Source organism: Centrocercus urophasianus, unplaced genomic scaffold (assembly GCF_019232065.1).
Source record: "Centrocercus urophasianus isolate 14NV4802_14NV808 unplaced genomic scaffold, USGS_Curo_1.0 seq_582, whole genome shotgun sequence".
Classification (NCBI taxonomy): Eukaryota; Metazoa; Chordata; class Aves; order Galliformes; family Phasianidae; genus Centrocercus; species Centrocercus urophasianus.
In genome coordinates, this window is record NW_024885180.1 from 201 (window position 1) to 27122 (window position 26922).

General features: G+C 57.6%; 4 protein-coding genes across 9 annotated transcripts; 3 read left to right on the forward strand and 1 right to left on the reverse strand.

The window, feature by feature from the left end:
- Positions 1-819: 819 nt before the first annotated feature.
- PRCC (proline rich mitotic checkpoint control factor) lies at positions 820-9754 on the forward strand. The gene is made up of 7 exons (XM_042836272.1): positions 820-1379; positions 4096-4143; positions 4554-5138; positions 6080-6175; positions 7057-7200; positions 7554-7619; positions 8078-9754. Exons 1-7 carry the CDS (start codon positions 876-878, stop codon positions 8162-8164), a joined length of 1530 nt encoding a protein of 509 aa, XP_042692206.1. The 5' UTR covers positions 820-875; the 3' UTR covers positions 8165-9754.
- On the reverse strand, positions 9671-13607 carry SH2D2A (SH2 domain containing 2A). The gene is made up of 7 exons (XM_042836273.1): positions 13532-13607; positions 12591-12930; positions 12414-12503; positions 12168-12333; positions 11799-11936; positions 10993-11469; positions 9671-10880 (listed from the first exon to the last, which is right to left on the reverse strand). Exons 2-7 carry the CDS (start codon positions 12920-12922, stop codon positions 10752-10754), a joined length of 1332 nt encoding a protein of 443 aa, XP_042692207.1. The 5' UTR covers positions 12923-12930; positions 13532-13607; the 3' UTR covers positions 9671-10751.
- Positions 13608-13683: 76 nt separating this feature from the next.
- On the forward strand, positions 13684-17687 carry LOC122169823 (death-associated protein kinase 2-like). 5 transcript variants are annotated; one of them, XM_042836266.1, is made up of 14 exons: positions 13713-13731; positions 14090-14432; positions 15009-15049; positions 15169-15230; positions 15321-15542; positions 15638-15776; positions 15890-16019; positions 16200-16248; positions 16333-16359; positions 16462-16614; positions 16713-16758; positions 16860-16949; positions 17160-17243; positions 17364-17687. In XM_042836266.1, exons 3-14 carry the CDS (start codon positions 15011-15013, stop codon positions 17442-17444), a joined length of 1122 nt encoding a protein of 373 aa, XP_042692200.1. In that variant the 5' UTR covers positions 13713-13731; positions 14090-14432; positions 15009-15010; the 3' UTR covers positions 17445-17687. The 5 variants fall into 5 exon arrangements, with proteins under 5 accessions (XP_042692201.1, XP_042692199.1, XP_042692202.1 ...); XM_042836265.1 differs by having other exon boundaries at positions 13685-14432; XM_042836270.1 differs by lacking the exons at positions 13713-13731; positions 14090-14432 and adding an exon at positions 14721-14935.
- A 474-nt stretch (positions 17688-18161) lies between these two features.
- On the forward strand, positions 18162-26819 carry INSRR (insulin receptor related receptor). Of its 2 annotated transcripts, XM_042836263.1 has the most exons (22): positions 18162-18263; positions 19755-20306; positions 21089-21401; positions 21484-21626; positions 21774-21918; positions 21994-22208; positions 22279-22405; positions 22539-22777; positions 22852-23019; positions 23132-23321; positions 23424-23465; positions 23566-23831; positions 24150-24286; positions 24359-24524; positions 24801-24909; positions 25058-25128; positions 25247-25476; positions 25554-25664; positions 25768-25927; positions 26085-26214; positions 26288-26422; positions 26555-26819. In XM_042836263.1, exons 1-22 carry the CDS (start codon positions 18176-18178, stop codon positions 26817-26819), a joined length of 4002 nt encoding a protein of 1333 aa, XP_042692197.1. In that variant the 5' UTR covers positions 18162-18175. The 2 variants fall into 2 exon arrangements, 1 of the variants encoding a protein (XP_042692197.1); XR_006171638.1 differs by lacking the exons at positions 18162-18263; positions 26288-26422; positions 26555-26819 and having other exon boundaries at positions 18492-20306; positions 25743-25927; positions 26085-26176.
- The last annotated feature ends 103 nt before the right edge of the window (positions 26820-26922 follow it).

A 26922-nucleotide genomic window follows, 5' to 3' on the forward strand; every position in this document is an offset into this window, starting at 1 on the left:
GTTGGTGGGAAAGCACTGGGTTGGCACCGTGGCCAGCCAAGGCAGCGCCATAGAACTGAATGGGATAATAAGGACGGGCCCCGACCGCCACGGCTACCCACAGGCCCCCGTGAGCCGCGCAGGCCCCGCGCGGTGCATGCTGGGAGCTGCAGTCCCGTTCGGCGCTGCGCTGTGAGCCCTGGCAAGGCGGCTGGCGCGGGGCATGCTGGGAGCTGTAGGCCGGCGTTGAGCACGCGGCTCCGCCACCATTTGTGGGCGCTTTGTGGCCGCGCAGAAGCAGTCAGGGCTCGTTCAAGCGGTAGCGCGGAGCGCTCCGTCCGCCAGCTTCTCTCTGTGCACCCTTCCCGCACCTCCCAACCCCATCGCGGTCTCCCTTGGTGCCGCGAATGCTTCTGGGCCTTCCCCCGCCGCCATGTCAGCGTCCTTCTCTCCGCCGCGCGGCGCCTCTCGTGGTGCACCCCGGGAGCGGTGGTCCCCGCGGGCGGTTAGCGGACTGCGTTTCCCGTGAGGCTTTGTGGTGAGGCGCGCTGGGAGGCTGGCGGCGGGCGGCGCGCAGGAGCTGCCGGGAGTTGTAGTTTGGCGACCCCGCCGCAACGGTTGAGGGAGGGGGAGCGCGGCCGGCGGCCATTATCTGGGAGCGCGGCGGCAGACGCGGAGCCAACCTGCCGGCTCCCCGAGCCGCCTCCCCAGTCCCCGTTGCCGCCGCCGCTGGGCGGGGTGGGGCTGCCATGGCGGCGTAGCCTCGGCCCGCTCCTTTCTTTCCTCCCCGCTGCTCCCGCTGAAAGCGCGGCGGCGGCGCGGCCTAGCCCAGAGGGCGGATCCTCGGCCTCGCGTAGCGGCTGCCGCCCGCCCAGGGCTGCCCTCCGCGGGTGGCCATGTCTCTAGTGGCCTATGCCAGCAGCGAGGAGGACAGCGAGGCGGAGGAGGCCGCGGACGAGGAGGTGGAAGCCCCCAACACTCCGCCTCATGACTCCCCGATCCCGCAACCCCCCGCCCGGGGGGGGCTCTTCGCCTCCCTTCCTCCCCCCAAAGCCTCCGCGCCGCTCCCCCAACCCCCCCAGGGCAGCGGATTCCCCTTATTGCCTCCTCCGCCCTTCCTCATGGGCCCACCGCCCGGTGTGAGGGGCTTCGGCCCCCCTCCGCCCGCCCCGAGCCCGGCACCCGGCCCTCCCGAGCCATCCGCCGGCAGCGGGGAGCAGCCCCGGCCAGGGGGGCTCCTCCTGCCGCCCCCACGGAACGTTGCCTCGGCCTCCGGCCCGTCCCCGCCCGCCTCGGGCCCCGGCGCTCTGCCCAGCGCTGGCGGGGACCTGGGACTCCCCAAGCCAAAGAAGAGGACGGAGCCAGTGAAGATCGTAGCACCCGAGCTGCACGAGGGAAATGTGAGTATGGAACAAGCTCCGCTGAGAAGGGGGGGTCAGCCCTTGAGCTCTGCTTTGTGCTCTCCAGGCATCGTTAGGTCATGAAGCGCGGTGCTGTGTGCCTTGCGGGGCAGCCAGGCACCACAGCCTGCCTGGTGCCATGGTTGTGGCATCTGGAGAAATCTGTCCGGGTCGCCAGACCTAATCCTAAAGCACTTTGCAGAATTAAACTGAGATAGTAACCATGTTTATAACTGTAATGCACCTGAATCCAGATGATCTGCAGTCTTATTTATTGCTGAAGTCAGTGCATTGCTTTAGAGCTGTATGGCCTTCTTAGGGGCATCCCAAACAAGCCTGAATTTCTCTTCATACTCTCTCTTTGTTTTGACATCAGTAGATCTTCCTGACAATGTATTGTTTGATTGTTTGAAGGCTTCAGGTGTCCACCAGACCTGTAGGTATTCACTTCCATTTCAACTCATGCTTTTTTAGTTGATGTTTGCCCGATGCCTTATGTAGTTCTTGAGCACCAAATCCAGGTAGCTGGCCATAAGCCAAAGCAAGCTATGACTATGTGAAGGGAGATATGGGTCCTCATCCCCCTTCTTGTCTCCCTGTGGACGACTGCAGCGCTGGTGGCACTCTGGAACCCATTGGTGACCCTGAGGCCTTCGTGTCAAAGGAAACCAGCCTCTGTCTTGGGAGGATTATGGCAGTTCTGGGGCGCAGAGGGAGCTGCTCTCTGTCCCACTCTGAGTGTCGTGATGCTGTGCATGCTCCAGGGAGCTGCACTGCAAAGTTCAGGTCGTTTCCACAGGGACAAGCAGCTTGAGGGAAAGGTTTCATGGTTATGGATTTATCAGCAGTGCCAATGAATAGCAGACTGCCAGCATCGAGGCCTGTGGGAGCTGAGATGAAGTCAGCATATCTCGCTCTGCTGGAGCAGCAGCCTGCAGGGAAGGAAGGGTGAGAAGGACACCGGCTGCCCCCAGACCAACAGCCAACCTCCTTTGGCAAATCCTGCACAGCTCCTGAAATGCTACGGAGGTGTAGCAGCTAAATGTGTCTCACTGCTGAGCAGCAGAACGTGCTTCTTGTTGGCTTTGTTGGCAGGCAATGTGCTGCTTGCTGTCAGATGCAGGTCCAGGTCCGTTTGAGCTGAGCCTCCCAGCAGGGGAGGTTTGCTTTTTGCAGGGGACGGGAGAAAAAATATGTGGTGACTTAATGTGAAGAAAGCCCTGTGGCCTTTTTGCTGCCTATCTCCAATCTTCTACCTGATCTTAAATGCTTGTATGCTCCACGTGTACCAAGCAGGAGGATGTATGGCGAGCAGCATAGGTACAGACCATTCCCTGGTACCCACTTTTTGCTTACTCATTTCTTTGCAGCACTTCATCATACAAATACTCAGGCTCTTAGCTTCCTTGCTGCCCTTACAATTACTGAAATGAATATGAGGAGATTTTTTTTTCCTTTTCCTCCCTGTCCTCCACCCTCTGTGTTCAGCAAGTTGGCTTTGAGCAGAAGCACCTGCAGGTCATCAGGATGGTGAATGCATGCTGCTGAGAGAGAAATCCCTGAGACAGAGCTGGTCCTGGTGCTTCCTGGAAGCCCCTTTGCCTGAGGCAGAATCCCCATTTCATCCTTTTCTCTTTACAGTCCTTTTTGTCCCTTTCTTTTTGCACCTGTGGAAGTGCTGCTGGCCAGTCTCATCTCTCCTGAATACAGCGGTCTGGTTTTATTGCAACTCTGACTTGCATTTATTTATGTGTGTTCTTTTTTTCTTTGTCCTGTTTTATAATTTAGATAGTAAACTGGCAGAAGACCTCGTTTCCTGTAATCTATTTAAAGTGCTCTGCAAAGCAGTAAGATGATAAAGATGTCAGGGGCCTTTTCTGATGGCAGAGATGACCAGACCTTACGCTCAAGTTTTTAATGGATATTTAACAACTCCAAAGTTACTGTGAACAATCTCCTATTAATCTCCACAGTGAATTTTTACACTCTGTGTGGGTTTTGTGCTTCCCCTCTGTTAATGTGGTGCTGTCTGTCTCTTTGAAAGGGAGCGCTGACCTTTTGCTGGGTGGTTTGTGTTCTTTGCCTCGCTGTAGGTTGATTTTCCTGTGACTTCATTGTGAGCCAGCAGCTCAGATACTTTAAGTGCTAATTTCTGGCAGGAGCCAAATATGTGGAGTATCTCTGCCCACCCACTTTGCTTTAGAGCAACGTGAAGAAGCCACCTTGAAAATTGGGAGTTTTGAATGAGTGAATCCTTTTTTGTCCCATAATTGGGTAAATGAACTCAAGCTGGAGATTATTTTTTGACTGCGGATGTGTTGCTCCGATGAGATTATAAGAGGTAATGCTGACTTGTTTGCAAAGCTTCAGTTTTTACAGTGGAGTGCAGCTTACTTTCTCTGCTCAAACCACAGCAGGCTCAGCTGCTGCTAAACACAGTGACAGGTACTGCAGCCCTGCTTGCTGTGGGCAGCTCAGTGATCTCCCAGATCTCTCCTATCTCTTTTTGTCCTGACACTGATGCATCAGCAAGGCTGTGAAAGAGCCTGATGACAGCCCACTGTTGCTTTCACTGTGGTTTTTGGCAGGTTGAACCCGGCCCTGCAGTGCTGTGATCCTCTGCTGTTTCAAACTGAAAGTTACCAAGTCACCAAGCAGGGGTGGTCGCTGTTATTTACTATCTCGAGTTGTGCTGAGCTCTGTTTTTCTTTCTCAGTCAGATTCAGAGGAAGATGAACCAGCAAAGAAGAAAAATATTTTTCAGGTGAGTCTCTGGCGTATTGAATTAAACAAGTTGCACGGGAAATCAGCGTGTGATAGATGTTGGGTTTCTGCAACTGTAAACCCGTTCAGCACAGGGCCTTCAGAGTATAAAATTCCTGGGGTGTCGAATCCTTTTTGGGTGAGATTTCCTAAATTGAAATTTCAGCAAAAATACGTATTCATGTGAGAAGTAGATGGGTATTTGCAAGTACCAGTTTTCCTTTAAAAGTCCCACCAAGCCTTTTGTGCAAGAAAGTGTTGGAAGTGGCGAGCAATTGTGCTGAGCAATGGGAAACCCATTAATGCCGTTAGAATCGGAGGAGATAATTGGCAGGGAGTCAGGGGAAACTAAATGGTCTCGTTCATTTCTCTTATTTCTATGAACCATTTGCCCCGCATGAAACTCACCAGGGACGTGGCGAGGGCTCTGGCTTGTCCGCTCTGCTTCCTCAACCCAAAAACTTGACGGTGAAAGAGACCAATCGGTTACTTTTGCCCTACGCTTTCTCGAGGAAAGCAGCCGACAACGCCTCCGAGTCGAAGCCTGCAAAGGCCCCGACCTCGTCCTCCAAAACGAAACCTCCGTCTAAGCCGGCCGTAGCCACAACTCCTTCTCCCTCTGCCATCAAAGCTGCTGCAAAGAGCGCTGCCCTCCAGGTAACCAAGCAGATTACGCAGGAGGAGGACGACAGCGACGAAGAGGTCGAGCCAGAGAACTACTTCTCCTTGTCCGACAGGAGCGAGCCCAGCGCTGTCGCTGCTGAGGCGTACATGTACTCAAGCCCGGTGGTGTCGGAGGAGCCGCCACCTGGGACGGAACCGGAGCCGCAGTTCCAAGATGCTGCTGCCAATGCACCTCTGGAGTTCAAAACCGGCGTGGGCTCCAGTGCCGCTCATCACAACTGGCTGCCCAAATCCGGAGAAGATTACGACAGTCAGCCCTATGGTCAGTTCCCTGCTTACGGCGATGCCGGCGGGACTGACGCGTATTATCAGGTGGGTCTGGAACAGGGGGGGCTTTGTGTTGGTTAGGGAAGCAGGCTGTGGCTTGTGAAACTCCAACCTGTGGTCTCTGGAAGGAGGAGCGGAGATCCACAGCATTTCTCCGATGGGAGAAGGGTTGAGGGAACTGGGCTTGTTTAGAGAAGAGAAGGCTCTGGGGAGACCTCATGGTGGCCTTCCAGTGCTTGAAGGGGGCGTATGAACAGGAGAGGAATGGCTGTTTATGAGGGTGGATGATGATAGGACAAGGGGGAATGGTTTTAAAGTGAGACAGGGGAGGTTTAGGTTGGATATTAGGAGGAAGTCTTTCACTCAGGGTGGTGAAGCACTGGAACAGGTTGCCCAAGGATGTTGTGGATGCCCCATCCCTGCAGGCATTCAAGGCCAGGCTGGATGTGGCTCTGGGCAGCCTGGTCTGCTGGTTGGTGACCCTGCACACAGCAGGGGGTTGGAACTGATGATCTTGGAGGTCTTTTGCAACCCAGGCCATTCTATGATTCATTCTGTGATAATACAGCTGGGTTCTTCTGGCACGAGAGCCATAGAAGCTCTTTGTGGGATAAATCTTTAATGGCTGCACTCGTTGTAAAATGCCCCAGCAGAACTGCCCCTGCTCTTGTCAGAATGCTGAACCAGGGAGTGCCAGAGCTGGTATATGAAGCCAGGTTGTTTCTAGCAATTCAACACCGCTGAGTTGCTATTGGGAAAAAAATGCCCTGCACTCTTCAGTAGTGCCAGGGTAATGAGGTGTAATTAATGACTGCTTCCATCAGCCTTGTGTGTGTAATGCACTGTGCTTCTCATAGTCCTGGCTGAGAGACCAGCAGCTCCCGGGGTGAGGTACAGGATTCAATCTCGCATCTCTGAGCTTCTGTTTTCCCCAGGATCCATCTTGCTTTGCTGCAGTGACGAACTGCTTTTCCTTTTGCTCACAGGATTACTACAGCAGTGGGTACTACCAGGAGGTGGAACCAGCGCAGGCACCGCCGCAGGAGATGAGCACCGACTCCTCCTTCCTAGACGACGAAGCGGTTGGCACTTATACTATCTATCCCACTATGGAGTTTGCATTTAAGCTCTGCTAGAACATAGGACCTGCTTGACAGCCTCGGTCCTGAGCCTCCAGCACGACCCAGTGCTCCTTGCCCAGTTGGACCGGATTGTTGTTCCGTGGGGTCTAGTGCTGTGCTGTGGAGACATGCAGTGTCCTTCCAGCAATGTGTTGGGCTACTGCTCCTGATGGATTTGCTTGCTGTATAAGTAGGTGATGCTTGTTGTTCCCACCTAGCCCAACTTTGTTTTGTTAGCAGTATATGTGGCGGGCAAGTTACCTCAGTAGGGCGTTCAGATGTTTTCTTGGTACAGCCTCTAGCACGGCAGTGCTTGCCCCACATTGTTGAAATGCTCAAGACCTATAGCTCAAAAACCTGTTTAAAAAGAAGCAAAAACTGCCTCTCGTTGATTTAATCTGGAAAATGCCAGTCTTGTCAGCTGAACAAGGGCTGCAGAAGGTGGCTCGTGTCGTGCTGATTTCCTTTGAAGAACCTCTGCGTTTGAGATTTCAGTTATGGAAGGTGGATATGTTAGCAGTTGAACTTGAGGTGTTTTCCTAGCATTTAAAATGAGGAGGCTGAGGGCCTTCTCATAAACAAAAGGTAAATGTTGTTTTTCCCTCTGCATAGGAAAAAACAAAAGATTGTAATCTTAATGTTAAGTGGTTTAAGATACCCTGATCTACAGCAAAGCAGAACTATCCTAAAGAAAAAATTCCTCACTGGAAAGATGTATGGTAATGTGCCCTGTCCCATGCTAGGGGAGCAAAGAGGGGGTCACCCTCCAGCTACCTTGAGCTGTTTCAGGTTGTTGGTGTGTGATGTTTGTGTAACTCCAGTTGTTTCTGTCCTTCTTTCAGTTCAAACGGCTGCAAGGCAAGCGAAATCGGGGGAGAGAAGAAATCAATTTTGTGGATATCAAAGGTGACGATCAGCTGAGTGGAGCCCAGCAGTGGTTGACCAAATCCTTAACAGAGGAGAAAACCATGAAATCATTCAGCAAGGTACAGACAGGACGAGAGGAGCGCTGACTGGGGTTTTGGAGACCTGCTCAGTTCCTGTTTCAACCACAGCTGGAGCTGTTCTAGAGGCTCTGTAGTCACTGCTGTAGGGGGAGCAGGGAGCCTTGTCTTCTGTGTCGTATAAATAAATATACATAAGAGAGTAGCAGGGCTTCTCACGACACAGTGCAGGTGGTAAAGGCCAGCTAGGATCTGCTATGGCCTGAGGAAATCTGCCCACAACCTTAAGTGAAACAAATGCTCCTTGAGCTGACTTTGTGCAGGGGCTTGTCTCGTTTTGCTGTCTGGGTCAGCATCTTTCTGGCTTTAACAGTTTATCTGATCTTGTTTCCTAGAAAAAAGGAGATCAGCCCACAGGACAGCAAAGGAGGAAACACCAGATCACATATCTGATCCATCAGGTGAGTAGCGTGGAAACCAACACAGATAGAATTGGGGGGGGTTGGTGGCATTGCCCCTTTGGCCCTGAGGATTCAGAGCTCCCAGCTTGGTTTTTGCTCTGCTTCACCCTGCCCCTTGCAGCCAGCTCCAGAGCATGTGTGCTTGTGTTTGGTTATGAGGCTCACTGCTTCCTGTCTAATTCCACGTGGCTGCAGTGTGGTTGGAAAGCAGCTGCTGAGAGCGACCCACAAAAGAAGCTGCATTTCAGCATAAATGAAACGCCTGTGCATCCCAATTAATTCAGGCCTCTGTCAAGATAATTGTGCTAGCTCTTGTAACGAGCCTTCTAGCTGAAGCACGCTGTAATCCCCGTCAGCAGGGGCAGAGGAGGGTAAAATAGTGCTGACTCAGTTGAGCAGCAGCTCTGATGCTCAGCTCTGATGCTCAGCTCTGATGCTCATCTTCTCGATTTCTGCAGGCGAAGGAAAGAGAACTGGAACTGAAAAACACGTGGTCTGAAAACAAGCTCAGTCGACGTCAGACTCAAGCCAAATACGGATTCTAACACCCATGTCCCATGTTTTGGCTCTTGTCCCAGGTGACTTACTGTGTCAGACCTCTCCTGGCCTTTGGAGACCAGCTGGGCTGGCGTTGAGTGCTGTCTGCTCGGTGGGTGGGAGGATATTGCACTCACTCCCCTGTCAGGAAAAAGGTTTCTTGTGAACCGTTCCTGAAACTCCACCTGTAATCGTTCCCCTCTCCTTAAACAATAATGTGGAAGGTTCAAATCAGGTCAGTTTTGCACAGCCAGCAACAGTCCCAGGGCAGCTGCAGGAGCTGTGCCTGGTGCAAGGCTGCTGTCCTGTAGGTGCAGGGCCGTGCGTCTGAAGCAGCCTCGTCACTGGAATGTGAGGCAGAGTCTCTCTAAGCTTCCACGTCCCACTTTGCTCCTTCCTCGGACTCAAGAGTGTCATTTTTCATTCTCAAGGCACTTTCAAGAGCGATCCTGTTTGTTGTTTTTCATTCAGTTGGTTGTTTTCAATGAGACACGATCACGGCTGTTGAATTTTGGCTGAGTAAATCCTGTGCTCCTCTCATACGGACGGTGGATTTTTATGATTGTTTTTTTTGTGTGTGTGCACGTGGCCAAGTTGTTGTTTTTGCTCTTGGCTGCACCAGCCTGTCCATGTCAAACCGTGCTGAGGGGAAGCTCGTTTTTTTTTTTTGTTGTTGTTTCAAAGGAGAAGCAAAGTGACAGATCAGAGCTTGGAACAGAAGTGAAAATACTGCAGTGTTGAGTGCAGAAAGCAATGAGGACCTCAGCCAGCACGAGCTGCTGCTGAGAACCTTTGGGTGTAGCTGATGATCGTGTGTACATTGCTTCCCTTTTCCCCTTCTTCCTCCTCCCTCTGATCCAGGGCCGACAGTGCTGTAACAATCTGATCTCCATGCTTATTGAACTGAGTATCCCAGTTTCCTGGGAGCAGGCACAACGAAAGCTGCCTACTGTACATTTATTTTTCAGCTTTTTAGCTCGTTTGTATGAATTTCCTTTCCTATAAAGGCATCACATCTGTTTTAGTGTTAACATTACCCTCTGGGCTGGGAAGAGGAGACAGTGTCCCAGCCTTAACTTTTTAAAGAATTAAATTGATTTAAGGTATTAGGTCTAGGTGATGTGACAGCAAATCGTGCAACCTCACCAGCCCCAACCCGTGCATCTTTAGCCAAGTCTCTGTGACCTCTCTTAGCTCATTGTTCACCACTGTGTGATGCTGAAGGGAGCAGGGAGTTGGTCTGGTTCTTCAACTCGCATTTCCAACACTAAGGGTTGTATTTGTTGTAACTGCAGCTGAAACAGCTGAGAGTGGTTTAGGAAGAAACTCCATGAGGTTGTTTTTCTCCCATTGCCTGTTTAAAAAAGGAGCCAAGAAAACAAACCCCGATGAAAGAATTTCTTTCTTAGAATATTTAAAAGAAGAAATGTAACTTCTAGTTTAGTTTCCTGGATGTTTTAGTACTTTGCAGAGCCAAGTTTGAGTATCCGAATGACCAAAATAAAGTTACTGTTGAGTAATTTATTCATATCTTATATGTACAGTGAAATCCTCTGACAAGAGATTTGATAAAGGAATAAACTTTTAAATGAACCAAACCACAGCTGTTTGCAGTGTGAGGCACAAGGTGAGGTGGGTTGGGTTCACTGCCCTCTGCTGTGTGTGCAGTGGGGGTCGGGTGTCCTGAATGTGGGGCAGCAGCACCTGGAAGGTTTCTCCCCACTGCAGTTTTGTGGGTCTGAGCTCCTCTGGCTTCATTCTGCCAATCCCTCCCAGGGGCTGAAGGCAGCGTTCAGATCCTCCTGTTTATTTTTGCCTTTTCCATATGTAATTGCTCATTTTTAACGCTAGAGGGGACTTAGGAGGATGGCAATCGCTGCTGACTTTTGCTCTGCTTTTAGCCATTTACGAGCAACAACGTGAAGGCTTGTGAAAAACGGAAGCGATTTTCTTAGAGGTAGAAGCATAAAACCTCTGTTCTCCTTTTCAGTCCTCCTTTTGAAGCTCCAACGCGTCCAAATTTGGGTCTCCAGTTGCTCTCACACGCTTTTCCCTTCTGTTGTGGCTGTGTTTGCATCAGGGCTGATGAGAACCACACTCTTGTTGCTGCACATTGGGGGCAGAGCAAGGAGTTGGGGTTGTGCAGTGGGGCGGCGCAGGCTCTGTGTCGCCCTCATCTTCTGTTCTGGGGTTTGGTGCTGCTCTGTGCTCGGTGGCTGAGCAAGCAGGGCAGAGCTCAAGGCATCTGTTGGCAGGACCAGGCTTGTTTGCAGCCAGCGAAATGCTGCATGGATGGCACCAGCCCTGCCCGAAACCCATCTGGTTCTGCTCTAATAGCTTTTTCCTCCACCCTGATTCTATTCATAGCAATCTCCTTCTGCGAAGATAAATTAAATCCGTTCTTCCTCATCCCCTTTGAAACAGGGTTTGGGAAGCAGGCGACCGTGTGAATCCCAACGCAGAGCTGATGGATGCTGCTGGTATGCCTGGGGCTGCCTCCAAGGTCCGGGGGTCTCCCTCTGCCCTGCAAGAGCAGAGCAGGCAGACCTTGTGCCAACAAGAGGCTGGGCATTGCCATGGCCCTACCTCTGTGCCTTAGGGATGGCCTCTAGAAACCTGCTCGTAAATGTTCTCCGGGGCTGCAGCTTGCTTGGTGCTGCTCATCCTTGGGCTGTAAGCAGGGTCATCAAACTCCAGTGCTGAGTTCATTGGGGCCGGAGGAATCTGTGGGAAGGGAAGCTAGTGAGATGGTGACTTGGTGCCTGGTGAGGGCCGGGCTGGAGAGCTTGGTCCTGCACCAGAGCTTGTGCCTTATGGCAGATGTATGGAAACGCACCTCTAGGGCCGGCCGGGGAGCTGCTCTCTGCGTGGTGCCTGCAATGGGAGTCGCTGGCAGCTGCCTTCTGTGGAAGCCCTGGTTGGAAAGGCTGTGGGACAACCGCCGGTGCAGAAATGTGGTGGGAGCCAGCAGGGATCCAGGGCCTCTTGCTCCCCAGCGGGGTGGCTCTTGTTGTACCGTGGCCACCTCTGCATAGATGTTAGCCTCAGCGCTGGGGCTGGAGCCCAAACCCATGGCATAGAAGGGAATAGGCTCCACCGGCGGGGCCGTGCCCTCGTGGGGCTCTGCGTAGGTGTGGAAGCGCATGAGCTGCTGGTACTTGGCGTCAAGCATCTCAACAGGGTTGATTTCGAGGTGCGTCTGTGTGGAGGGGCTGTTGGCTTCTGCTCCTTCGCTGCTGTTGCGGCTGCGTGGTCCCTGGGTGGCTGCTGAGGAGCTGAACTTGGCAGGGAGTGGCAGGGGGATGTTGGAGGCCTGGAGAGGGAGGGAATGCTGGGGGCAGTGTGGGGAAGGGGCTGATCCCATTGGACCAGCTGCATCCCCATCCCATCCCATGGACCCGCAGCATCCCTACCCCAGCTGCATCCCTATGGACCACCAGCATCCCTACCCCAGCTGCATCCCCATGGACCACCAGCATCCCTACCCCAGCTGCATCCCCATGGACCACCAGCATCCCTACCCCAGCTCCATCCTTGTGGACTGGCTGCATCCCTACCCTATCAGCTCCCTTCCTTCCTCTTGCATATGCTATGTCCACGCTGCCCTGGAAAGCACCTCTATGCCCCAGGCCTTGCCTTTACCTCCTCAGGGCCACTCTCTGCTGCCTGCCCATCTCCTGGCACCCGCTTGGCCATGGTGCTGTTTGCTGGGGGGTTTGCTGGTGCCTTGCGGGATGTGGAGCTGCTGTCTGGGGTGCGCATCACTCCGCAGGCCTTGTCCTGCAAAGTGCAAAAGGTGAAAGGAAGGCAGTCACGAGGCCAGGACTGGCCCAGCTGTGATGTTGGGTGGTGAAGTGCCAACTCCAGCTGTGATGCTTTGATTTCTCTGGCCTGGATTCCCTGATTTCCCTGGAGAAAGCAGCCCCAGTGAAGCAGGAAAGCTGCTGTTTCTCCCACGTCCTGCTGGGGCTAACGAAGCAGCTAATTGCTGCAATGAGAAGGCGTGCTTACCCGTCCCCGTGGCACGGTCAGCAGCTCACCGTAGGGAGGGATGGGAATGTGGGCATAGTGCTGCAGCAGCTCGGCCAGCTGGGGGTGGGCACTGTGCTCACCCAGGATCACATAGTGCCCATTGGGCAGCTGGTCCAGCACAAAGTGTCGGCAGCGCTCTCTGCCCCTGCAGGGGAGGACAGAGGGGTTGGTGGTGGAACAGCTTGGGGTTGGACGTGCCCATACCCCTGGGCTGGGATCCCTCACCTGTAGGACAGCACGAAGCCCACCGTGCTCTCACTGAAACGCACCAGGAAGCAGCCCAGCGGCTCACCCTGCAGCATCTGTTCTGTGTCCCTGCAGGAATGGATCCCAGGGCATCCCCTCACCTGTGGGAACATCCCGTGGGGGTGCAGGATCACCCTTGGGGAACTCCTTGCTCACCTGCGACTGATGAAGCCGTGGAACCAGGCTGGCAGATTGCCCGCGGCCCCCAGCCGATGCACTTGTGTCTGCTCAAACCACAGTTTGGTGCGTGCCCGCAGAGATGCTGCAACCTCCCTGGGCTGAGAACAGCCCTGCAGCACGTGGCAGGGAGCAAGGGGCAGCTGGGGCTGGGGACCCTCCGCTGCCCCTTGTCCCCTCCTGCCTCGTGCATCACACTGCTCCACACTCTGGGGCTGCAGCAGGGTCGTGCCGTGTCCTGGCTGGAAGCTGCCTGCCTTGTCTCCAGCGATGCATTTGAAGGTGATGAAGAGGGGTTGGGTGTCATCCATGGAGCCACCTGTCCTCGGGTTGCAGAAAGGAGCGGGCTGAGGGTCCCAGCAGCCCCCCATGCTGCCCCATAGGCTACTGCTCCTCGCCCTGTTTCTTCCTGGTCACCCTCACGGCGCTGGGAAGAACCAACCCTGTGTGTGTCAGCGGCTCTGCATGCATGCAGGGCTCATCTGAGTCCCGCCAACTCTTGGCCAAACAAAGTTAATCCTGAGCAGATGCTCGAGGGGGTGGAAACGACCACGCTGTATCACCAGCTCTGAGTCATTGGGACTGGACCGAGCCTGTCCAAACTGGGATCCTGGAAGGCCGAGAGCACCAGACTGGGACCTTAACACAGCACTGAGAGGACCCGGGAGCTGTGTGCACCCAGAATGGTCCCCCATCCAAAGAGACACTAAAAGGAGCAGCAAAGGCCCACCAAAACCACAGCAAGGAGCTGAGCACCGAGTCCTGCTCCCCACACGCCTTTGTCCTCCGTTGCCATCCATCATGGCAACAATCCCTCGGTGCCCCTGTTCCAGTCTTTGCTTCCCAACCTTTTTTGCTCCCACCTCAACACACTGACCCCCGGGACACCCCCCCAGCCCACTCCCAGCCCTCACCCCTACCTCCACCGGGACCCGGGGGCCGTGGGGTGGGCAGCGCTGATGCTGCACTGAGCACGGTGATGGGCAGGAAGCGGCGAGCTGCACGCCGGGGCCACGTCACGGAACAACGGCGGGGGCTGCGGGTGGCACCGTGGGAGCACCTCTTTGCCCTCTTTCCCTTCACCCTCAGCACGTTCAGCTGCTGATGGCTGTACAGCCACGTAAGTGTTACCTGGCTGCATGGGGTGCACCTGGTGCTTGCTGTGCCAACAAGGTGTGTTGCAGTGAGGGGTGCAGGGCTGGCTGGGTTCCCTTCTTCCTGCACCCGCAAAACTTCTTTGTCCCGTCTGCAGCCCTGTTTCTTGCACAGAGCCTAACCTGTAGCTGTGCTGGAGCCAGGTTGCAGCCCTGCACTGGAGCTTTGCACACCTGCGGGTGGGGACAGAGCACCCCCAGCCCCACGGCGTGGTGCCCCCCGGCTCTCTCCACCTTAAGAAACCTGTTCCTCCTCCCTGCCCTCACACCCTGCACCGTTTCCCCTCCGGGCAGCCGGGTTAAACTATTTCTATCGGTGGTCAGGCAGGTTTCCTGTTTGCAACCCTGGCGCTCACGGCTGCGGACAGAGCAGCCACGGCGCCAGAGCTGCTCCTCGAGGATGTGACCCTACAAGGCCTCTCCCAGCCCCTTTGCAGCTGTCCGGGCGCTGCCGGGCGGGGACAGCGTGGGGGGATTTCTCACGAGACCTTGGAAGCAGACGAGCAGCTCTTGGCGTTTCCTGCTGTTTTTCCCTGAGCCGCTGCCCAGCGGATCCCAGGAATCACAGCAGCTTCGAGGAAACCAGAGCGCAAGCAGTGGCACGGAGCAGAGTGTGGCACCGTCCCACGAAGGGTCTTCATCCCCATCGCCGGAGCTGAGAGCAAAGGTAAGGGTGCTGGGGTGCACAGCATAGCCCTGCACAAGGGACAGAACTGCCTTGGGGACAACGGTGCCGTTGTCACCACAAAAGCTGCCTCCCCAGTGCTCCCACAGCTCTGTCACATGTTGGGGATGGTCACCAGACTCCAGCCTACGTGGATCCGAGGCTGTGCAGTGCCTGGCGGGGTGCCTGCGCTGCCTGGGGGTGGCACGGGGCTGTCACTGTGCAGAGAGGCCATCCAGTGGGGCTGGCGGTGCTGGGAGCAAGCAGAGCGTGGAGGGGGGGAAGGATCTGGGCTGGAGACAGCTCTGCTTGGCCATGGATGGGGACAACCGTGCACAAAGCCGTTAGGTCCCGTGCTCCCTCGTTGTGTTCCCTTATCGAGGTGTTTTTTCCTGCTGGAGGGGGACCCTGCCTCTGGCGTTGGGTGCTACCCCTCAGCACTGCACGCTCGGCCGCACGCCCTGCCTCCGTTTCCCTCTTTGCTTGGGAGCTGCGCCATCGGTGTGGTGAGATTTGGGAGGGCTCTTCTTGGTCCTGCTGCCCTCCCCTCCCATCCCTTTTGTCTATTTATCTTTGCAGCCATGGCTGAGGATGGCGGGGCTGCCTCCGACGGCCCCCAGGTGAGAGCAACGGGAAGGGTCCTGGGGGTGCAAACTGGGGGAGGAGACACCGGTGAACCCCCCTGCAGCCTGTACCAGGGGGTGCCGCCTGGCTAAGCCAGGTCTGTGCACTCCTGCAGGCGGTCGCCCTGCGTGCACGCAGTGTGGAGGAGCTGTACGAGCTGCTGGAGACGCTGGGCAGGTGAGTAGGGTGGTGTGGGGTGTGCAGAGTAGTGACATTGCAGCCGTGCCCTCTTCCCCATCCCCACCAGTGCCCTGGTTTCCCTCGCAGTGGGCACTTTGGAGTGGTGAAGAAGTGCCGGGAACGCAGCACCGGCGTTTTCTATGCTGCCAAATTTGTGAAGACGCGGAGGTGCCGGGGCAGCCGGCGGGGCCTGGAAAGGGTGCAGGTGGAACGGGAGGTGTCCATCCTGCGGGACCTGCAGCACCCCAACATCATGCAGCTGCACGACCTCTTCACATGCAGAGCTGAGATGGTGCTGGTGCTGGAGCTGTGAGCGGGGTCCTGGGGTTGGGGCGGGGGGGGGGGGGGGGGTACTGGTGTTGTGCTCCCCCCAGACCTCCCCCCAGCATTGCCCTGCCCTGCAGGATGCGTGGTGGGGAACTCTTTGACTTTATTGCGGAGAAGGAGATGCTGTTGGAGGAGGAGGCCATCGAGTTCCTGGAGCAGATCCTGCTTGGGGTGCAGTACCTTCATGGGCGCCACATCGCCCACTTTGACCTCAAGGTGCCTGTGCAGGTCCCTGGCTGACCCAGGGTGTCCCCCCCCCACCCTATGACTGCATCCTACCTGGGGGTGGTTCTGGGGTATTTTACTGTTCCTCACCCACCTCCACGCAGCCTGAGAACATCATGCTGCAGGAGAAGGATGTGCCCAAGCCTCAAATCAAGATCATCGACTTTGGCCTGGCCCAGAAGCTGGAGGATGGTGTCACCTTCAAGAGCCTCTGCGGGACCCCCCAGTACATTGGTATGGAGCTGTCAGCTGGACTGAAGGGGCAGTGGGACCCCTGGAGCCCCAGTTCTAAGGGGCAGACAAGAGCTGGGACAGCTTCACTGGGAGGGGGACCTGCATGACTGGGGACATATCGGGGTGCCCGTGTGGTGCTCCCACTTGACATGCCCCCCTCTGCTTTTCCTTCACCCTTAGCTCCCGAAGTGATCAACTACGAACCGCTGAGCTCCGCCACCGACATGTGGTGAGGAGAGGGAGGGGGGGGACCCACAGTGCCACTGTAGGGAGCCCCAGAGGACAGTCCTGACCCCCACCCTCTGTCTTTCAGGAGCATCGGGGTTATCACCTACATCCTGTGAGTAGTGGCGAGGGGAAAATGCAGCCGGGGGAAACTGAGGCACAGGGGGCAGCGTGGCAGGTCCATCTCCGGTGCTCACGCTCCCTCGTGTCCCTGCAGGCTCAGCGGCTTCTCCCCCTTCCAGGGTGAGACAGATGCTGAGACCCTCTCCAACGTCCTGGAGGGCGCCTATGAGTTCGAGGAGCGCTACTTCAGTGACACCTCTGAGATGGCCAAGGACTTCATCCGGCTGCTGCTGGTGAAAGAGCCTCAGTGAGTGCCATGCCTGTCTCCGTCCCAGTCCTTGGGGGTCTCTGTCCCCTACCCTGGGGATCCCCAGATCCCTGCCATCACAGCCCTCTCTGTTGCAGGGAGCGAATGACTGCATCTGAGTGCCTTGTGCACCCTTGGATTAAGGTGAGGTAGAAAGGGGGAACATAGCTGGGCTCCACTGGCTGCCGTGTGCTGAGGACGTGGGGAGGGGGTGCAGTGATGATGCCACAGCTTCGTCCCTCCAGCCCCTGAACAGGAAACAAGCAGCAAAACGGTGCCGTTCCTCCATCAACATGAAAAACTTCCGCAAGTTCAACGCCCGGAGGAAGTGGAAGGTGAAAGGGAGGGATAAGGGGGTGAGGGATGGGGACGGCAGGATGCGGGGTCCCACCACCTGTGGGTACTTGTGTGAAGCCATCGTGCTCCACCCCAGGGCTGGGTGCATTTGGGTAGGGGGCCATGGTGGGGTCTATGCTCCAGTATAGGAGTGGTGGGAGTGGAGGGGAGAGCTCCCTGCACAGACCCTTGCCTTGCTGCTCCCCCAGCTCTCTTACAACATGGTGTCTGCCTGCAACCGGCTGTGCCGCATGCGGCTGCTTTGCAGCCCCGGGACGGAGGGCGAAGAGCTGGTGAGATGCTGGGGGTGCATAATGGATAATGAGGGGCTGTGCCATGGGATGCCCCTCCCTGGGGGGGTCCACGGTCTTGTCCCTGACCTTCAGCCTCTCTGTGCCCTTCTGTGCCCCCAGCGCTGCTGTGAGAGCGACCAGGAGGAGGAAGGCAGCCGCCCCGTGACTCTGCTCCGTCGGCGTAGGAGCAGCTGCTCCTGAGCTCCCCCCCAGGGTGGGGACAGAAGAATGGGGCAAACCCACGAGAAGGACCTCCAGACCCCCCTTCACCCCCAGCAGATGTGAGCACCTGAGTGCTGGAGCTGCTGCTCCCAGTGCTGCTGTGCTGAGGGCCACTGGGGCAGAGCCAGGGGCACTGCTGTGCTCCCGAGGTACACCCTCACCTGAGGGCTCTGCCCTTCCCTTGGCTCTAATTCGAGAAATAAATGTGCCCCAATCCTCTTATCTTGGGTGCTGAGCGGAGCAGCTTCCTCCCCCTCCTCATCCTCTTCCTCCTCCTCTTCCTCCTCTTTGCTCCTTTGTTCCCTGGGACTGACCCCTCACAGGATCACCCTGGATGTACCCATACCCTCAAATCCTCCCCGTAATCCCCACACCTGCAGAAAGCGAAGCACGGAGCATCATCCTGAAGAACACAAGGTCTGGGGGCATCTCACACTCCCTGACCCCTTCCAGCCCCACTACTCTCAGGGCCGCCCTGTTTTCTCCCCTCTCTATTTCCCAAACAAGCCCCGGCCCTGGCCCTGGCCCAGCCCCGCACAGTTGTCAGGCTAAATATTTTGTGTGTGGCAGCCGAAAACAAAAGTGAAGGGGCCACGGGGCCACCCTTCTCCCGGCGTGCCTCGGTGCTGGCAAGGAGTGCCCGGCGTGCGGGGCCGGACGTGTGCCCGCCTGCAGCAGCACCGGGCAGGAGTGAGACGTGGCCCCACGGGATGGGGGCATCGGGGGTCCTACGGCTGCTGCTTGCCCTGCTGCTCCTCGGCCCCCTCCTGTTGCCCCCGGTGCAGGCCCCCTCTGAAAGTAAGTGGTGGGAAGAGGGGTGAGGGGGATGGGTTTTGGGGTTTTGGAGTTGTTGGGCTGAGCCTCCAGGTGAAGCTTTGTGCTTGCTGCCTCAGTTTCCCCTCTGACGCGATGACCGCGCCGCCACAATCCTCACCTGGCGGCACGAGCACGGCTGTGACCTTTGGGGTCTGGAGTTGGGGAGGAAATGGGGTGGGGGGCCTGTGGTGGGGTCAGGGCATCCCTTGCTTTTGTAGGAAATGATTCCATGAAGCCACTGCACTCAGCAGTGATGGAAAATGATGCTTAAACCTTTTAGTCTGGGGATGCGACCTGGGGGACAGGCACGGGGTTCTGATGATCCTGGATCAGGAAAAGCCCCAGGGGCTTATGTGGGGATGTCCCCTGGTGGGGTCCCTGCACTCCCAGCAAGGTGGGGACAGAGGGACCCACATGCCTGGGTTTGTCACTGTGTGTCTGTCCTTTCTCTGCGTGCTGCCTCAGTTTCCCCATTGGGAGCTAGAGAGAAGTGGAGGGGGAATGAGGACGGAGCAGCCGAACTCATGCTGAGAGTTGCTCTGGGAATGCTTCTTGCTCTGTCTCTGCCCCTGTGAGGGCGCTGGGGACCCTAGAATTCTCTCTACCCACAATAGGGACCATGTTGTTCCTGGTCCCCTCTCTCCTTCTGTTCCCCCACTCAGCACAGGGACCGCTGTGACTTTGCCAAGGTCACAGCTGTGGCAGCAGAGTGTTGCACTCTCAGAGCTGATACTGCATCCTCAGCCCCACAGCAGAATGGAGACTCCCATGTCCCGAGGGTACCCCATAGTGCTGGGGGGGCTCTGTGTATTGCTGCCTTGCCACACACTTCTGAGTGCTCCAGCTCCATTCCACGTTGCCAGCACTGCTTGGGTGTTCGGGGTACACGCCGAGCTGGACATCTTTGCTATCGGTGTTTACAGTAAATCCCTCTCTGAGTATCAGTGAGTTTCTCTCCGTAAGAACTCGGAGTCAGGTTTCAGGCTGGGGATACTGCTGGAGGGGAGCAGAGATAGCAGGAGATGCTCAGCCCCATGGTGCCCACCTGCAATGGGGTGGAAAACCCCTGGGATGGTGACCCCATAGCCCCATCTCTGCAAAGTGTCAATGGGAGCGATTCGGTGGGAGGATGCTGCGTGCTCACTGCTGCTACCCCAGGGGCTGCAGCCTCCATGGGGTTGGCAGAGGGCTATGAAATGGTCCTAGGAAGCTCCCGCAGAGCCAGACCTCGTTAGCATCACAGCAGCCGTGCTGTCCCCCTAGGAGCTGTGGTGCGCCGGCTGCCTGTCATGGCTGCTCTCATCTGCCCCAGCTGCCCACAGCGACCGCAGGCAGCTGACAGCCAGAGCAGGACATTAACCCCTGCCACGCATCGCTGCGGCCCTATCTTGGGGTGGGGAGGGATGACACCTGTGTGGTGGCGGGATGCTCTGGGGCATCCCTTTGCCCCTGGGCCCCTTTTTGCCACCCCAGTCTGCGGCAGCATGGACATCCGCAACGACGTGTCGCAGCTGCAGAAGCTGGAGAACTGCTCCATCATCGAAGGCAACCTGCAGATCCTGCTGATGTTCACCACGGGCGCCGAGGACTTCCGCGGGCTCAGCTTCCCCCGCCTGCTGATGATCACCGAGTACCTGCTGCTCTTCCGTGTCTACGGGTTGGAGAGCCTGCGGGATCTCTTCCCCAACCTCTCGGTCATCCGTGGCACCAACCTCTTCTTCAACTACGCGTTGGTCATCTTCGAGATGCCGCACCTGCGGGAGATCGGGCTGCACAGCCTGAGCCACGTGCTGCGCGGCTCGGTGCGCATCGAGCGCAACCAGGAGCTCTGCCACCTCTCCACCATCGACTGGGGGCTGCTGCTGCCCGACGCCGTGGACAACAGCTACATTGTGGGCAATAAGCTGGCTGAGGAGTGCGCCGACGTCTGCCCAGGTATCCTGGACGTGGAGAAGCCGTGTGCGCAGACCGTTGTCAATGGGCAGTTGGATTACCGCTGCTGGACCTCCAGCTACTGCCAGAAAGGTGGGTGAGGTGCTGCGGGGCTGCTCATCCCAGTGCTGGGAGCCGATGGGGAGCACTGGGAGGCACTGGGAGGCACTGGGAGGGCAGAGCTGGGCACACATCTGTCCCTGCGTGGGAGCGAGCTGCAGTGGAGTAATCGGATCCGCGCTGTATCATTCTCGAGAGGAGAGGCCAGCTGCCAGCTGCCATGTTTTCCCAGCGGTGAGGTAAATACACGCCCCTCCCGGGCTCGTTTGCAGTAAACAGGAGGCCTGGTAATGAAATATATACTATAAACACAGATCCTTATCTGGGCTGTAACCTCGGCCACTGCCCCAGCACTGGCTGCACCACGTGGCACCGCTGGGTGGCTGGGGCTTGGCATGCGGTGAGCCTCACCTGTCCATTTGTCCATTTGCCCGTCTGTCCTGACTGTCCACGCAGCCCGTCATCTGTCTGTCCAGCTGTCTGTGCATCCACCCGTCCATCCACCACCTGTCCATCCACCCACGTGTCTGTCCATCCCTCCATCCATCGCTCTGTCCGTACACCCATCCAACCAACCCTCCCTCCATCCACCCTTCCACCTACCCATCCCTCCGTCCATCCATCCCTGCATCCATCCATCTGTCCATCCACCCATCCCTCCATCCACTTCTTCATCCATTCACCCCTCCATCTGCCCCTCCACCCCTCCCCACCCTCTCTCCTTGCTCCCCACACCAGCAGTCTGTCACCAGCCCCCTACCCGCCCAAACCCTGCACAATCCCCTTTTCCCACTGCCAACATCACCTCCCTGCAGTGTGCCCGTGCGGTGCGGGCTCGGCGTGCACGGCGTCGGGTGAGTGCTGCCATGCTGAGTGCCTGGGGGGCTGCGGGCGGCCCCGTGACAGCCGCTCCTGCGTGGCCTGCCGTCACTTCCACTTCAATGGGCACTGCCTGCCCTCTTGCCCACCCCGCACCTATGAGTACGAGGGCTGGCGCTGCGTCACAGCTGAGTACTGTGCCAGCCTGCGCAAGGTCTCCGACAACCCACGCGACGCCTCCAAGTTTGTCATCCACCAGCAGCAGTGCCTCTCTGAGTGCCCCCCCGGCTACACCAGGAATGAAAGCAGGTGGGGACCCCCGCCCTTGGGGGGTGGCAGTGGAGGGAGGGGGCTCCGTGCCCGGCTTACGTCCCACTCCCTGTCCCTGCAGCATCTTCTGCCACAAGTGTGAGGGGTTGTGCCCCAAAGCATGCAAGGTTGGCACCAAGACAGTGGACTCGACACGGGCAGCGCAGGAGCTGACAGGCTGCACTCTGGTGGAGGGCAACCTCATCCTGAACATCCGCCGAGGCTGTGAGTGCTGGGAGGGTGACATGGGGCAGAGGGGGGGTGGGAATTTCCCTTGGAGGAAGAATTAATGGGTGGGGATCACTGAGGAGTGAGGGTCCCAAGTGCCAGCTCCATCACCACACCACGCTCATGCCCATGGGATGTCCCCAGATAATCTGGCCTCGGAGCTGCAGAGCAGCCTGGGCCTCATCGAGACCATCACGGGCTTCCTGAAGATCAAGCACTCCTTCGCCCTTGTCTCCTTGTCCTTCTTCAAGAACCTCAAGCTGATCCGCGGAGACTCCATGGTGGATGGGTGAGGACAGGACGTGCTGAAGACACCTGGGAGTGGGGTGCCTGTGCCCATCACCTCCATCTGCCTCTTCCACAGGAATTACACCCTATACGTCCTGGACAATCAGAATCTGCAGCAGTTGTGGGACTGGAGCCACCACGTCCTCTCTATCCCTGTGGGCAAGATGTATTTTGCCTTCAACCCCAAGCTTTGCTTGGCTGAGATCTACCACATGGAGGAGGTGACGGGCACCAAGGGGCGGCAGAACAAGGCAGAGATCAACCCGCGCACCAACGGGGACCGGGCGTCCTGTGAGTGTGGGGATGGGGATGGGGGGGACCCAGTGGCACCGTGATTCTGATCCCTTGCACCCCTCCACAGGCAAAACCCAAACCTTGCGTTTCATCTCCAACATCACCGAGTCCGACCGCATCTTCCTCAAGTGGGAGCGGTACCGGCCGCCTGAGTACCGAGACCTCCTCAGCTTCATTGTCTACTACAAGGAGTCGTAAGTGATCCTCGTGTCCCTCAGCCTGCAGCATCCTCATGGCACATCTGGGGCTGCTGGGCCTCAGAAGATGGAGAGGCTTGGGGTTGGCTGGGACCCCCCAGCTGATGCCTGGGGGCCGGGTGGTTGCCAGACCTTTCCAGAACGTGTCAGAGTATGTGGGGCAGGATGCTTGCGGGGCACAGAGCTGGAATGTGCTGGACGTGGAGCTGCCACTCAGCAGTGAGCAGGAGCCAGGGGTGGCCCTGCTCAACCTGCGGCCGTGGACACAATATGCCATCTTCGTCCGTGCCATCACCCTCACCACCGCCGAGGAAGGGCGCAATTATGGGGCGCAGAGCGAGGTGGTCTACATCCGCACCATGCCAGCAGGTATGGGGTTGCTGGGGGGTTTGGGGTGCCCACGGTGACCTCAGGCTGGGGCTGATGTCCCCATGCCTGCCCAGCCCCGACAGTGCCGCGGGATGTCATCTCCATGTCCAACTCCTCATCCCACATCGTGGTGCGCTGGAAGCCACCTACGCAGCGCAATGGCAACATCACCTACTACCTGGTGCTGTGGCAGCAGCTGGCCGAGGACATGGAGCTCTACATCAATGACTACTGCCACAAAGGTGTGGGAGGGTTACCAGGGATGATGCAGGGATGGGGACAATCCCCGGGACCCTGTGGAGCTGGGATGGGGAGTGGAGATGGAAATGCAGCACTGCCCACCCTCGCCTCCAGGCCTGAAGCTGCCCACCAGCAGTGCAGACACGCGCTTCAGTGACGGGGACGGCCCTGAAGTGGAGCAGGATGCAGAGGAGCGCTGCTGCCCCTGCCGCCCTGCTGACGGGCAGCTCCGCATGGAGGGCGAGGCTGAGTCCTTCCAGAAGAAGTTCGAGAACTTCCTCCATAACTCCATCATCATCCCCAGGTGCCGGCGCTTTAGGGGTACCAGGGTCAGGGGGTCTCCGAGCATTGCTCTGTTACAGGGAGGGTGTTCCTCGGCTTCTTTAACCATTTCCTACCGTCTCAGGCCACCTTGGAAGGTGACATCCATCAACAAGTACCCACAGCGGTGAGCTGGGAAGAACCCCAAAACTCTGAGGCTCTCCCTGCCCCATTGCATGTGAGGCCCCCCCTGCGCCCTGACCCCAAACCACCTCCCATCCCTGCAGGACCCCAAAGCGCCGCAGGGACCTGATGGCCGTCACATCCCCCACCAACGCCTCCTCAGTGGAGCCACCACCTCCAAGCCACACCAGAGCCGAACCCAAACCCGATTTCCAGATCTTTGAGGACAAAGTGGTGCGGGACCGCGCGGTGCTGTCGCGGCTGAGGCACTTCACAGAGTACCGCATCGACATCCATGCATGCAACCACGCTGCGCACACCGTGGGCTGCAGCGCGGCCACTTTTGTCTTCGCCAGGACCATGCCTGAGTGTACGTCCAAGGGCAGAGGGGAGGGTGCTGGGTGATTTTGGGAGGGGATCAGCACTGGGTTGGTAGAGTCGCAAAATCTATAAGGTTGGAAAACTGCGCTGAGATCAATTCCAACCATCAAGATTTCACCACCGTGCCCATTAACCACATCCTTTAGTGCCACAGCTACACCTTTCTCCGCTCCCACCCTGGGCAACTTATTCCAATGCCTTATCACTCTTTCTGAGAACAACTTTATCCTAATATCCGATCTGAACCTTCCCCTGTGCGACGTGAGGCCATCACCTCTCATCCTGAGCCCATTTATGTCCCATCCAGTGCAAGCTGACAACATTCCCGGCAACGTGACCTGGGAGCCAGCCAGCAAGAACAGCGTGCTGCTGCGCTGGCAGGAGCCCCGGAACCCCAATGGGCTCATCCTCAAGTATGAGATCAAGTACAGCCGTGAGAGCGAGGTGAGGATCCAGCTCAGCATCCCCCTCCCCAAGGCTGGGATGTCCCCATTGCCACTACCCCTTCATCCCCAGGAGGTCACCACTGTTGTTTGCGTCTCCCGACACCGCTATGCTAAATATGGAGGTGTGCACCTGGCCCTGCTGCAGCCAGGGAATTACTCAGCCAAGGTCCGTGCCACATCTCTGGCCGGCAATGGCTCCTGGACGGGACTTGTCAAGTTCTACATCCTGGGGCCAGGTACCTGATGGGGGCAAGGAGGATGCCAGTGGGGTTGAGGGGCTGCTGGGCTGGGAGCTGGGAGTCTGCTAGATGGGGCACCAGGAAATTGGGGAGGAATGGTGGGATTGGGGATCAGGGAGTGCTCCTGGATCTGGACACCATAAGATGAAAGAATGCTGCTAAATCAGGAATTTGGGAGATTTGGGGATGCTCTGGGATGGGAGCAGCATAGGGCACGGAGTGCTGCTACAAATGGTCCCACAACACCCTGCCCCATGGACACACTCCCGGCAGCCGAGGAGGAGTCCGGCAGCTTCTACATCCTGCTCACTGTTACGCCTGTGATCCTCATGGTGCTCATCTCTTGCCTCGCCGTCTTTGTCTTCTTCTACAATAAGAAGAGGTAGTGACCCCTCCGAACCCTAGGGCTGCACTCAGCTGAGCTGGGGCTGGGGAGGTGGCACTGCATCCCTGCCTCTTGTCCCCCCGCCCTTTGTCCCCCTTCTTTGTCCCTCGTCCTCTGTGCCATGCCCACTTCTCCATCCTCCCAGGAGCAATGATGGCTACCCCAGTGGGACGCTGTACGCCTCTGTCAACCCCGAGTACTTCAGTGCCTCGGACAGTATGTGGGGATGGGCAGGGGTCCCCCTTGGGGTCTGCTGCCCCATTCCCCTGCTTGGGGACGGGGATGGAGGTGGTGGTGATATTGATGATGGTGATGGTGACCCCCCTCCCTGCAGTGTATATCCCTGATGAATGGGAAGTATCACGGGAGAAGATCACGGTGATCCGGGAGCTGGGGCAGGGCTCCTTTGGGATGGTGTACGAGGGGCTGGCACTGGGGCTGGTGGCTGAGGGTGAGGAGACCAAGGTGGCCTTGAAGACAGTCAACGAGCTGGCCACCATGCGGGAGCGCATCGAGTTCCTCAAGGAAGCCTCCGTCATGAAGGCCTTCAAGTGCCACCATGTGGTAGGTGGCAGCAGGGGGGACATCCCAGGGAACTTGGGTTTGTGGCTGCCCACGTGCTGTTTCCATTCGCTCCCCAGGTCCGTCTGCTTGGCGTCGTGTCCCAGGGCCAGCCAGCCTTGGTCATCATGGAGCTGATGACACGTGGGGACCTGAAGAGCTACCTGCGCTCTCTCAGACCCGACGCCGAGGTGAGGGGCCGCCCAGGCGCCGTGGTGCCCTACAAAGGAGGGGGCACAGACCCCGTCCCCAAGGACGTCCCCCCAAAGCCTCCTCTCTCTGTGCGTGGTGCAGAACAACCCCGGGCTGCCGCCACCCTCGCTCAAGGACATGATCCAGATGGCGGGCGAGATCGCCGACGGCATGGCCTACCTCAACGCCAAGAAGTTCGTGCACCGTGACCTCGCCGCGCGCAACTGCATGGTGTCTGAGGACTTCACCGTCAAGATTGGAGGTGGGCAGCCAGAGGTGGGTGGGCTTGGGATGGGTCCCCTCGTCCTGGTGCTCATGGCTCTGTATCTTCCTCCTCTTCCTTGCCTTTCTCCTCTTCATTCTCTTATTCTTTTTCCACCTCTGTCTCCTTTTTCCTCGTCTTCTTCCTCCTCCACCAGATTTCGGCATGACGCGGGACATCTACGAGACAGATTATTACCGCAAAGGGGGCAAGGGGCTGCTCCCCGTCCGCTGGATGTCCCCCGAGGCCCTCAAGGATGGCATCTTCAACACGCAGTCTGATGTCTGGTGGGTGACGAGGCTGGGGAGAGCCAAGTGGGTGAACCCCCACCCACCCCGGGCTGACCTGTGGGTGCTGCAGGTCTTTCGGGGTGGTGCTGTGGGAGATCACCACGCTGGCTGAGCAGCCCTACCAGGGGATGTCCAACGAACAGGTCCTGCACTACGTCATGGACAACGGCGTCCTGGAGCGGCCGGAGAACTGCCCCGATCAACTGTGAGTGGGGGGATCTCTTACCAGACCTGCTCGGGGTGGGCAATAAGCACCACTGGTCTGCACGGAGCCCCCGTGAGGTGGCCGGGGGTGACTGGGGACCCCCGTACCCACTGTGCATTCTTTGTTCCGCAGCCACGAACTGATGTGTCTGTGCTGGCAGCAGAACCCTCGCCAGCGCCCATCCTTCATTCAGCTCCTGGAGAGCATCAAGGAGCACATGGCTCCCGCTTTCCGCACCCTCTCCTTCTTCTACAGCCCGGAGAACCGGCGGCGCGACTCCAGCGAGCCTTCGGACGCCGAAACGGAGCCGCCCCCCGAGGAGGACGAGCCGCCCGCACCCCCTCTGCCCACCCGCAAGGGCCGAGGTCGGCTCCCCAACGGGACGGGCTGCCTGTGAGCGGGGGCTGCCGCCCGCTGCGGACTCATCCCCCCGCCCCATCGCGGGGCCCTTCGCGTTATTTATTGCTTTTAAGGGAAGGGGGTGCGCTCTGGGGCAGCCA

Coding starts and splice junctions, on each gene's coding strand:
- PRCC (XM_042836272.1), top strand. CDS start 876: ATGTCTCTAGTGGCCTATGCCAGCAGCGAGGAGGACAGCGAGGCGGAG. Junction 6,176..7,056: donor CCTTCCTAGACGACGAAGCG/GTTGGCACTTAT, acceptor TCCTTCTTTCAG/TTCAAACGGCTGCAAGGCAA. Junction 7,620..8,077: donor TCACATATCTGATCCATCAG/GTGAGTAGCGTG, acceptor CGATTTCTGCAG/GCGAAGGAAAGAGAACTGGA.
- SH2D2A (XM_042836273.1), bottom strand. CDS start 12,922: ATGGATGACACCCAACCCCTCTTCATCACCTTCAAATGCATCGCTGGA. Junction 12,504..12,590: donor CACGGCTTCATCAGTCGCAG/GTGAGCAAGGAG, acceptor CCATTCCTGCAG/GGACACAGAACAGATGCTGC. Junction 11,470..11,798: donor CAGAGAGTGGCCCTGAGGAG/GTAAAGGCAAGG, acceptor CTCCCTCTCCAG/GCCTCCAACATCCCCCTGCC.
- LOC122169823 (XM_042836270.1), top strand. CDS start 14,749: ATGGGGACAACCGTGCACAAAGCCGTTAGGTCCCGTGCTCCCTCGTTG. Junction 16,615..16,712: donor CTGCTGGTGAAAGAGCCTCA/GTGAGTGCCATG, acceptor TCTCTGTTGCAG/GGAGCGAATGACTGCATCTG. Junction 16,759..16,859: donor TTGTGCACCCTTGGATTAAG/GTGAGGTAGAAA, acceptor TCGTCCCTCCAG/CCCCTGAACAGGAAACAAGC.
- INSRR (XM_042836263.1), top strand. CDS start 18,176: ATGGGGGCATCGGGGGTCCTACGGCTGCTGCTTGCCCTGCTGCTCCTC. Junction 20,307..21,088: donor CTCCAGCTACTGCCAGAAAG/GTGGGTGAGGTG, acceptor ACCTCCCTGCAG/TGTGCCCGTGCGGTGCGGGC. Junction 22,778..22,851: donor CATCCGCACCATGCCAGCAG/GTATGGGGTTGC, acceptor ATGCCTGCCCAG/CCCCGACAGTGCCGCGGGAT.